Below are 12,250 nucleotides of genomic sequence, written 5' to 3' on the forward strand. Positions count from 1 at the left end.
GGGAGCTAGGCGAGAGAGAGGGTGTGTAGGGTGGTGGGGGGCTGAAGGGGAGCTGGTAGTGTGGGGGGACACAAGGGTATTTAGGGGGGGGTGGCACATGGGGCCAAAGGGAGCTGGCCATGATGGGAGGGGAGATGGGGTTTGGAGTAAAGCTGGTGGGGAGGTGGGGGGCGCAGGAGGGATCAAGTTGTTGAGGGGGACACGGGCGTCTTTAGCAGGGGGAGAGGAGACAGCGGGGACTGTAAAGAGACACAAGCACATACACAGACACATGCATACACACACACACTAACATACACACTACTGAATACACACACGTACACATGGATTTTGTTTTGTAGATATGTGGTAGGTAGTAGAGTAATGGCCTGAGGGCACACACTTAATATGTTGTGAAATCTGTTGTGAATGTATTGTCCTGTTTTTAAAATTGTATAGCTGCCTTAATTTTGCTGGACCCCAGGAAGAGCAGCTGCTGCTTTGGCAGGAACTAATGGGGATCCATAATAAATACAAATACAGACAGATGAATTAGCCGTTTTAAAGGGGCTTTGAATACTGCCTACACACACTACAGGGATTAATGTGTGCCATGCCCTGATGCCTACACACACCACTGGGGGGAGAGACAAAGGAGAAGAGGTGTAGCGAGCCCCGAGCCTCATCCAGAAAGCCGCAGCCCGTCTGGTGTTCAACCTTCCCAAGTTCTCTCATGTCACCCCGCTCCTCCGCACACTCCACCTGCTTCCAGTTGAAGCTCGCATCTACTACAAGACCATGATACTTGCCTACGGAGCTGTGAGGGGAACGGCACCTCCGTACCTTCAGGCTCTGATCAGTCCCTACACCCAAATGAGGGCATTGCGTTCATCCACCTCTGGCCTACTGGCCCCTCTACCTCTGCGGAAGCACAGTTCCCGCTCAGCCCAGTCAAAACTGTTCGCTGGTCTGGCACCCCAATGGTGGAACAAGCTCCCTCACGACGCCAGGACAGCGGAGTCACTCACCACCTTCTGGAGACACTTGAAACCCCACCTCTTTAAGGAATACCTGGGATAGGATAAAGTAATCCTTCTACCCCCCCTTACCCCACCCCCGCAAAAAAAATAAAAAAAATAAACACATATTGTAAAGTGGTTATCCCACTGGCTATAAGGTGAATGCACCAATTTGTAAGTCGCTCTGGATAAGAGCGTCTGCTAAATGACGAAAATGTAAATGTAAATGTAGTGTAATGGAGTTTTAAAGTGAGAAGAGAGGGATGATGAGAAGGAGAAAACATTTGAGGAAGTATGATGATGATGGTGATGATGATGATGTTGATGATGGTGGTGATGGTGGTGGTGATGATGGTGGTGATGATGGTGGTGATGATGGTGGTGATGATGATGGTGGTGGTGATGATGATGATGATGATGGTGATGGTGGTGGTGATGATGATGATTGTGGTGATGGTGGTGGTGATGATGATGATGGTGGTGGTGATGGTTGTGGTGATGATGATGATGATGGTGATGATGATGATGGTGGTGATGATGGTGGTGATGATGGTGATGATGATGATGATGATGATGATGGTGGTGGTGATGATGATGATGATGATGATGGTGATGATGACTCATCCATACCATCATTATGTTTGAAATATATCTCTTAAAGGGGCAATCTGCAGTTGCTACATCAATTTTTGCACTTGTGAATTAATGATACGTACCCATTGAATTTTGAAGAATATAACATGTAAATGCCTCATGAGCTTTAGTTCAACTGTCGTACCACATCAGAGCCCAAAATATAAGCTTGTTTTACTCCAATGTTTGTAAACAAATTAAATGTAAACAAACATTTAAATAGTTAAAACTATAATTTTGATACCATGGATGGTCAATTATTATTTGTACAAATTTTTTTTAAGGGGGTAGATCAGCGTTAATATTACATATAGATTGTGACTTCCATCAATGTAATTGTCTGCATCATTTCCAACCCCCCATATATTTTTTTGGGTAAATATGGATGGTCAGTCTTTGCATCCACAACGCTGTCTATGAATTTGAGATTGGTTAAATTTCTCCAGCCCCATCCTACAGCTTTTTAACAAAAGAGGGGCGGGGAAAAACACTTTGTTATAATTTAAATTGCTGATTGCCGCTTTAAAGAAAAACAGATTACCTATTGTACGAGTTATGTTGTATTAGTTCAATAAAGCACAGTAGGGCAACAGTAATTAAAATCATAGCATGCTAGCCTATAGTAGTAGCCTTGACGCTCAATAACCTGCAGGAGGCGCTATCTATCCATTTCAAAACAAGGCTTGGATATTGATATTCGTCACCGATACACAGTTCGTTTTGTATTGAAAATTGATTCAGTCAGGTTATGGGACTTGAATGAACAAAACCACCACGTAAACCAAGAAGGGTTTTCTCTTATCTCTGATGCTGGTCCCCAAAGTGCACGAGATTCTCTTTGCGTCTCGGGAGGGGTGTGACTTGCATGTTCGCAGAGCGAGGCAGAACCCCCCCCGTCTGTCCCAGTTGCCATTCCAATGCACACTCCTTGAGGACCAACAGCTACAACGGAGTTAGTGAAGTGGATTACCGAGTTTTTAGAAATAAAACATTTGCAGTATTTTTGGAGCAATGTGCAAGGGCATAGATGTGCGTGTGGACAACAATTTGGCATCGGCAAAGCGCGAGAAAGGCGTTAGAGAAAGAGCGCATTGTAATGCTCCATAAGCGTTACCCGTTCTCTTCGTGGATTTGCCCGATGATTTGAATGAAAAACAAAAATTGATTACTACTACTTTCGACTGGATGTAGTGGAATGGTATGGTTTTATTCATCATATTAATTCAAGAAACGTGTAAAACGTTCTACGACTCCGGAGCTTGAGGTGGTGTGTGTTGTGTGGCACCATCCGAAGGGTCCAGTCAAAGCCTTTATTCATGTTGCAAGATCCTAGTTTATAACAATGGATTACTTGTTGTGGATATGCAGCTTTGTGCTTCCCGTGGTATTAGCTGTTGAAGGTATGTCAAAATGATGTTCATATACTACACTCTTTTATACGACTTTTCTTTCACGTATGTAGATGTTCCAAATAAGGTGTGTTTGCAAGCCTTGATGAACTGCCAAGAAGGCAATTATGTTAGAATAATATGAATATTAATTGTACAATAACATGAAGCGCAGGTTTATTTTGGCAATTGCATGGCTCATTTAAAAAAATGCATTATTTTGATTGCAGGTTGTAGGTTACCTGTAGTAGTAGCCAAACATAACCAAAAAAAAGGTTGTTAAAACGCTTGTAATGTTCCACCGTTTAAAATGGATAGAGTACATCGATTGTTCAGGATACAAAGTTACCATTTATGTTCATACCATTCAAATACTATTCAATACTGCCTGTTTCGTATCACACCATTGTATTGTGTTGTGGTTGAGCCACACATTTGATGATTATTGTTCTATGAAACTGATCAATGACAGACACACACACACACACACACACACACACTACAAAAAACAACAGTTCCTTGGTATAGCTTTCCCCACAAAGGAAAGGGATGCCCTGCATTCTCAGTCCTTGATGTGTCACACTCATATGCTATCATTGCAGCTGCATCCCTGTAGCTATTGTCAAGTACCCTTTGCTCTGTTGTCACACCCACAAGCTAAGGATGCCCTTCTGTCCTTATGCTTGGTTGCTTGACCAAACCCATAAAACAGCTCCGTTTGACAAACAGGATGAATCCTGTATAATACACCCAAATCAAATTGTATCACGTACACATATTTTACAAATGTTATTGAATGTGCAACGAAATGCTTATGTTTCTAGCTCCAACAGTGCAGTAAAACAAAACACACAAATCCAAAGAATTAAAATGTAAATGTAATTAAGAAATGAAAAAATATCAGAACCAGCAATGTCAGAGTCCGGGAATATATATAACCAATTACACCATATACAGTATATAATTTATATACACTACCAGTCAAAAGTTTGGACACCTACTCATTCCAGGGTTTTTCTTTATTTTTTACTATTTTCTACATTGTAGAATAATAGTGAAGACATCAAAACTATGAAATAACACATGGAATCATGTAGTAACCCAAAAAGTGTTAAACAAATCAAAATATATTTTATATTTGACATTCTTCAAATAGCCACCCTTTGCCTTGATGACAGCTTTGCACACGCTTGGCATTCTCTGAACCAGCTTCACCTGGAATGCTTTTCCAACAGTCTTGAATGAGTTCCCACATATGCTGAGCACTTGTTGGCTGCTTTTTCTTCACTCTGCGTTCCGACTCATCCCAAACCATCTCAATTTGGTTTAGGTCGGGGGATTGTGGAGGCCAGGTCATCTGATGCAGCACTCCATCACTCTCCTTCTTGGTCAAATAGCCCTTACACAGCCTGGAGGTGTGTTGGGTCATTGTCCTGTTGAAAAATAAATGAGAGTCCCACTAAGCCCAAACCAGATGGGATGGCGTATCGCTGCAGAATACTGTGGTAGCCATGCTGGTTAAGTGTGCCTTGAATTCTAAATAAATCACAGACAGTGTCACCAGCAAAGCACCCCCACACCATAACCCCTCCTCCTCCATGCTTTACGGTGGGAAATACACATGCGGAGATCATCCGTTCACCCACACCGCGTCTCACAAAGACACGGCGGTTGGAACCAAAAATCTCCAATTTGAACTCCAGACCAAAGGACACATTTCCACCGGTCTAATGTCCATTTGTACGAAAGACTATTGAGAGTAAATATCAGTTAATCATAGGAGAGCTGTAGCTCCGCCCACCAGTGACGTGAAGTACAGCATGATGGGCGATCTCTAACTGAGGAGAAGGAAGTAATTAGAGAAAGTACACAAGCCGTGATAAGTTCCAGCCATCTCCTATGATTACCTTTAGTTAGCATTCTTTGTTTTAGCCAAGGCCAGTGTACGTCCTTCAGAAACGTGAGTTCATATTTCTTACAATTCATGTGTTGTGGACGCACTCCTTTGGTTATGCTAATTAGCGTTTTTACCACGAGCCAGCAACTGTAAGCTTGCTAACCATGTTTGTCATCTCATTTCAGACATTTATCATTTCAGTGTCTAGTCTTATGGACTGTGGTTATATGGATGTATTCTGTATAGATTATGTGGGTATTTTGTTAGCAATGAGCCTTGTGGATGCATTTTTGTTGTGTGAGGAGGATGAGGATGATGGTGCTGCTCAGTAGTGCTGTGTAGTTGCACTCCTCTGATCATTCATTAGTGAAGTCACAGCCATGTTGTTAGGTTGTATTGCCCTGTGCAGCAGATAACCTATTGTAGACATATTATGTATAGCTTATGTAATTGGAGGTTGTATTAAGCCTATACCTGCCATTTACTATTGTATTTAATTTTCCCCTTTTCAGAACCACACACAAACTCTTGGTTAACACAATTGTCAGGCCATACACTGTGCTGTGCCATTACTGCTCTGTGAATCGGCGTCATTAAACAACCTCAACTGGAATCATACTGATCTGTCATCTGTGCCTTTACAAGCACCTGGGAGAGAACACATAGTGCTAAGTAAAACCTAACCCTACAGAATATACAGTCCACCAAGTCCTCAATTACACCATTGATCGTGTTTCTTGGCCCAAGGAAGTCTCTTCTTCTTATTGGTGGCCTTTAGTAGTGGTTTCTTTGCAGCAATTCGACCATGAAAGCCTGATTCACACAGTCTCCTCTGAACAGTTGATGTTGAGATGTGTCTGTTACTTGAACTCTGAAACATTTATTTGGGCTGCAATTTCTGAGGCTGATCACTCTAATGAACTTATCCTCTGCAGCAGAGGTAACTCTGGGTCTTCCTTTCCTGTGGCGGTCCTCATGAGAGCCAGTTTCATCATAGCGCATGATGGTTTTTGCAACTGCACTTGAAGAAACTTTCAAAGTTCTTGATGTTTTCCGTATTGACTGACCTTCATGTCTTAAAGTAATGATGGACTTTTGTTTCTCTTTGCTTATTTAAGCTGTTCTTGACATAATATGGACTTTGTGTTTTACCAAATAGGTCTATCTTCTGTATACCCCCCTACCTTGTCACAACACAACTGATTGGCTCAAACACATTAACAAGGAAATAAATTCCACAAATTAACTTTTAAGAAGGCACACCTGTTAATTGAAATGCATTCCAGATGACTACCTCATGAAGCTGGTTGAGAGAATGCCAAGAGTGTGCAAAGCTGTCGTCAAGGCAAAGGGTGGCTATTTGAAGAATCTCAAATATAAAATATATATTGATTTGTTTAACACTTTTTTGGTTACTACATGATTCCATATGTGTTATTTCATCGTTTTGATGTCTTCACTATTATTCTACAATGTAAAAAATAGTAAAAAATAAAGAAAAACCCTTGAATGAGTAGGTGTGTCCAAACATTTGACTGGTAGTGTGTGTGTGTGTGTGTGTATATATATATATATATATATGGTGTAATTGGTTCTCACAAAGTAAACAAGGCATTACACTGATGGGGAGGTTGTAGTTTTCATATACAGATGTAGAATCTTAATTTAAGCTAGTTTGTTACAGCAGGAAAATAATCCTGCAACAACAGGAAATGTGAATTATGTGGATTGTAATTAATGGACATTTGGGGGGGGGGGGGGTTGATAAATGTTTCGTTAGGGCAAATCAAGTCTGACATTTTAAAGTGGAAATTATATACTTTAGAAGTGTTTTTAAACCTTGAATAAACTGCAAATTTGCATTGTCAGCAACAAAAGATTGATCAAATGAAGATCCTACATCTGTATCTTCAATTGGCATAACTCCAAAATAGGTGCCTCACATTACATGCTTAGTGTAACAAGCTTTAGCGCCAGTCCGTACATTTCCTTTCCAATATAAAAGCCAATATCTAACTATTTAAAGAGGAAGGAAGAAACCAATCCTCTAGTATTCTGAAGCTTCCTTTCAAAATGCTTCACTGATATGTAGTCCTTTCAGACACTAAAACAAAACTAACCCAGTTGCTTGCCAATCAATAGCCTGGTCCCAGATCTGTTTGTGCTGTCTTGCCAACTCCTATGGTCAGACATTGTCACGCAAGTTGGCAAGGCAGCACAAACCGATCTGAGACCAGGCTATTTCTACAGGGTGGAGCCCAGCCAACGTAAGCCAAGGCAAATTCATTTAGGCTATACCAGCTCCTTTATATATTTCTCTCCAAATCCCCCGTCCTTCCCTGCCTGCCTGCCTTTCCTTCTCCGAGTACAATCTGCTTCTCCTGGACGACAGCCAGTATTATCCCTCATTAATTCTGGTGTCAGCATCTAAATCAATGCAGCGGCAGCAGCAGCCTCCCTAGCTGGTCCCACTGGGCCTTTCATCAGCAAGTTTCTCCCCCGACCAACAACTTCAGTTACTCAACACTTGGTTGTTAACTAATGTCTGTCCTCTGGGGATGGGTGGAGGTTAGTGTATTATGGGTTTTAGGGCTGTTGGGGTCTCTTGGAATTTGGTTTCCATTAGTTCCATCCATAGAATTAATACAATTAATTTGAGTTAAGTTTAGTGCCGTTTTAGTTAATTCCAAGAGATGAATTGGAATTAATGGAACAATTGAATTGGCAGTTTCGCATTGGTTTCCATTAGGATTTTCTTACCCTAATATTGTATGTCATTTGAAATTCGATTTGTTTTGTGGATTTGAGTGCAGTGTCCAACTGCATCCTTGGGTCTGTCCATGAGTTTATTACATTTGACATTTTTAGTCATTTAGCAGACGCTCTTATCCAGAGCGACTTACAGTTAGTGAGTGCATACATTTTCATACTGGCCCCCCCGTGGGAATCGAACCCACAACCCTGGCGTTGCAAACGCCATGCTCTACCAACTGAGCTACACGGGACTACGTGGAGTAAGCTCAGGCCTGCTAGTCACCCATAGAATGGAAATGTGACTCACTGACCCTGGCATCTTCTTTAAAACTAACCCCTCTAACAGTAATGTTGTGTACTTGTGCTATTTTCAGAGTCGCGTGGTATTGGAACGTAAATGGAATTACGTAATTGCTCAGAAAACCTTAACATTCTACTAAAATAGCTGACTGGTTATGCATGACTGCTGAAGAACACACTAAGTCTGTTTTTTCAGCACGGACATAAGGAACATCTCCATATCAGCGCACACTTTTCTTATCTCTTGTCTGGACATTAGAGGTAAATATGCATCATTCGGAATCGAACCATATGCGCGGATGCAAATAGCCTGAAGGAGAACGTTGAATTAGGCTCAGCTTGAGTTGATTAAAGCGGTTCATCAAGCATCAAACATAACATCTCAACATCTCAGCACAGCCAGAAGGGGACTGGCCACCCCTCAGAGCCTGGTTCCTCTCTAGGTTTCTTCATAGGTTCCTGCCTTTCTAGGGAGTTTTTCCCTAGCCACCGTGCTTCTACATCTGCATTGCTTGCCGTTTGGGGTTTTAGGCTGGGTTTCTGTATAGCACTTTGTGACATCTGCTGATGTTAAAAGGGCTTTATAAATACATTTGATTGATTGATTGATTGATTGATTGATGAATGGAGATAGAAGATGCAATCACACGCAAAATAGCGAAACTAGTCAAACAGTAGGCCTATGCACTCCGAATTTGCCACTCCATATGTACCTGATCATGCACAGAATCAGTGGAGAGATGTTAGGCCTTTTAAATATTTCATCTATTTGTGGAAGTGCGTGTCAAATTAATTTAATACGAGGAGAGGCCATAGCCTCCCAACTCAACAAAATAAATTAAACATTAGCATGTGTGCTCCCATAGCAGCAGTGAGTAAGGAGTTACCGGCACATTTTGCTCAAGTGATCAAAAACAGTAAACACCACGGCGGTGATGGAGATCCTGTAAGTTCCATTGTTTTTTTGCCATGGGGGAGGCATCACCACCGCCTGTCGTTTTATGGGGGAGTATATTGTCGGATTTGAGTTAAATCAGCAAAGTGACACTTTCAAATGGTACATGGAGGGCGAAGGTGTAGGTAGAGTTTTACACTTGGGACGCTATTAAATTAAAAGCTGTCTGGCTTTCGGGGTTAAGTAAAAAAATAAATACAAAATAAGACTTCCTGCGCAGCTGAAGCATGTTTGAATTAGTATTGAGCCTTCTGTCAAACCTTCGGAATCTGAATGTGGTAAGCCTGTGGATAAAGTACCTCTTATCTACACAAATGTTCTTTGAGTGCTAGTGCGTGGAGCGGTGGAATTCTCAGGTGAAGCCCTGTTAAGTAAGCCATAGCAAGGCTCACTGAGGTCTATGACGAGTTCAGTTGGAGAAGAGTTTATGTTGCCTCAAGGCACACAGAGCAAAAGGCTCTAACATCCAAGAAATAACCTGGAACCTGAGATGGATGGGCTTGGGCTTGTTGAACGTGAAGACAGCTAGTCAATGTTCTCGCTGTCTCATGAATGATGAACTGTTATTGGCATTTATTTCGATACTCGTTGTGTTCAAGCTTCCGCCACTGGTCAGCTCACATCTATGGTAATTTGATCATGTGTGGTGCAGAATCCATAGCTGTACCACTGTTGCATCACTACACTCTCCTCTTTGTCAAGCAGGGGTAATCCAACACACACAATGGTGAACACTCAAACATGCGCAGTTTTAATAAAAAATAACTCTAAATACCTTTTTTATAATCATTATAAGCTTTACAATTCATAATCATTTATAACATTTATAATAATTTCTATAATGTTATTCATGTAAGTTATTATAAAGTTGTACCAACATGCAGATGCTCACCACAATATAGTAATGGGTGAGTCTTTACACATCTGTAAATTGGAGGTGGATTTGAGTAAAGAATAACATTTTTTAGATTGACTCTTAGAATGAAGAAGATAAACTTTTACAATTTATAGCTAATCTAGGTCCAAACTACCATGAAAATAAGAGAGTCCTCATGCTTGAGCTTCTATTCAAAGTCATTGACACAACTGTAAATTGGAGGTGCATTTGAGTAAACAATTGAATCTTCATAATCAGGAAGATAGCCTTTTAACTGGGCCTTTTGTGTGGTTTAATGAGCTACACTCATCCATCACACGGCTCGACAGGTGACAACAGTGTCTATTGATCCTTTTATTTCCGCTTTCTTTTCCTGTATTTGTTTAACCTCCTTATCTCTCGTTCCGACCTCGTAAACACAGAGGTGTAAAGAAAAAAATATACTAGGATCACCTGTTGCTAGGCAGGAACAAACTGACTTTAATTCCCCGGACTCTCTCACAATGACCTGTATAATACAAGGTCAATACTCCACCATGGCTGGGTCTCGGAGTGCTTTGTGATTGATTGCGATATCGCTTAACAGTAAAGCTTTGAAATCCGATCAAGGTGATTTCTCCCTCCCAGAGTATGGGGCATTTTCGCCCATTTCTATATTTCCAATTCTATCGAAGGCTGACAGGTTTCATCTTCCATTGTCTTATTTTTATTTGATGGAGCTTTATGTGCGATAACAGTTGTGTCATGATGACAGATGATTTATGTATTCAGTCCTTTTCTGTGTCTGTGTGTGTGGAATTGATGTCAACTCCACAGAATAGAATGACTTCATTAAGTTAATAATAGAAATCTGTGTGGGCTATTTTGTTTGGCCTATATTTTATTTCCTATAAACCACCACTTAATACTTGGTTTAACTAACCCTCCTGTTCTTGTTGTACAGAAACACTAATGGACAGCAAGTGGGCAACCACAGAACTGGCCTGGACCACGTTTCCGGAGAGTGGGGTGAGTGTGTGTGTTTGTGTGCGTGCGTGTATTTTTGTTAGAGAATTTAAACCTTGTCTTGTGTTCCTGCAGTATTCCACAGCATTTGTTCCATTTGCTAGTTAACAGCGCTCCCCCGGACATACCTCCCACTGTTTTATAACTCTGTTTGTTTTCTTGGTTGCTAAAAACAAATGAGAAACATACACCTTTAAGCAGTTTAAGTTTGACATTTAAGCGAAGTTTCTCTCAAATCAGGATCCCCAAAACATAAAATTCTGAAATAGTCCACAACACAAATCTCCAAAATAGTCCAAAAAGACGAAACTCAGCTGCATAGTCATATTGGGTACACAGTCCCAAACAGCTGCAAGCAACACCAGCTGAAGAGTTTGGAAATATATATCTTAAGGTGGAAGAAGCCCATAAGCAAATTACAGCTGGGAATGAATGTTTCAGATGATGATCTCCCCCGTGGAATGAATGTTTCAGATGATGATCTCCCCCGTAGGAATGAACGTTTCAGATGATGATCTCCCCCGTAGGAATGAATGTTTCAGATGATGATCTCCCCCGTAGGAATGAATGTTTCAGATGATGATCTCCCCCGTAGGAATGAATGTTTCAGATGATGATCTCCCCCGTAGGAATGAATGTTTCAGATGATGATCTCCCCCGTAGGAATGAATGTTTCAGATGATGATCTCCCCCGTAGGAATGAATGTTTCAGATGATGATCTCCCCCGTAGGAATGAATGTTTCAGATGATGATCTCCCCCGTAGGAATGAATGTTTCAGATGATGATCTCCCCCGTAGGAATGATGAGAAAACAAAACGACATGAATTTGACCCCCAGGCTAACAGCTTGACAGACCTCCCCCACTCTAGGGCAGTGTGATTTGTCTTTGGTACGTGAGCGCAAAGTCAGTCAATGGAAACGATGGGTTACTATGGCAACAATCTTAGGCAGTCCAGCTTTTTCAAGCCTTTCTGCAGGCTCACACCAAATGTCTTTGCACCCCTACAAGTCATACGTCATAAGGGCAAGACGGCCCTTTCAAAATGTGTGACAAGCCCATACGTTCTGTCCGGGTGCAATTATCATATTTGTGAGGTATTACGGCAATGTGCTGCCCTTGATTTATGGTGTACGATGCTGACTCCTGGACCCATCGTTTTGGAATAAATTGTATGCATGCGTGCTCCACCATATTGAATTATGCATTCTGTTCCTCCTGTTGAATTGATCAATGTTTGGAGCCCTCATTAAGAATGGAAATGTATTATTCAGGTTGAGTTGTTAGAATCAAAAGATTAACTTCTTGGAGGAGATGATTATTTCCTTGGGCAAAAATCTGTTAATAACCCAGTTAATTAGGATCATGGTTAATTATAGATATAATCCTGTAATAGATGGATCTTTGACTATTTCCTTTAGGTAGTCATGCCTATATTGTAAT

The 12,250-nt window shown here is 41.2% G+C and overlaps 1 protein-coding gene across 1 annotated transcript in view; it reads left to right on the forward strand.

The window, feature by feature from the left end:
• The first annotated feature begins 2,391 nt into the window (after positions 1 to 2,391).
• The window catches only part of LOC121580696 (ephrin type-B receptor 3-like), a 47,837-nt gene continuing 37,978 nt past the window's right edge, over positions 2,392 to 12,250 (forward strand). The window contains exons 1-2 of the mRNA XM_045224665.1: positions 2,392 to 3,031; positions 10,746 to 10,810. Coding sequence (XP_045080600.1) covers positions 2,974 to 3,031; positions 10,746 to 10,810 — 123 coding nt within the window. The 5' untranslated portion in view covers positions 2,392 to 2,973. The remainder of the gene's footprint in view (positions 3,032 to 10,745; positions 10,811 to 12,250) is intronic.

This window comes from Coregonus clupeaformis, chromosome 14 (assembly GCF_020615455.1).
Source record: "Coregonus clupeaformis isolate EN_2021a chromosome 14, ASM2061545v1, whole genome shotgun sequence".
Classification (NCBI taxonomy): domain Eukaryota; kingdom Metazoa; phylum Chordata; class Actinopteri; order Salmoniformes; family Salmonidae; genus Coregonus; species Coregonus clupeaformis.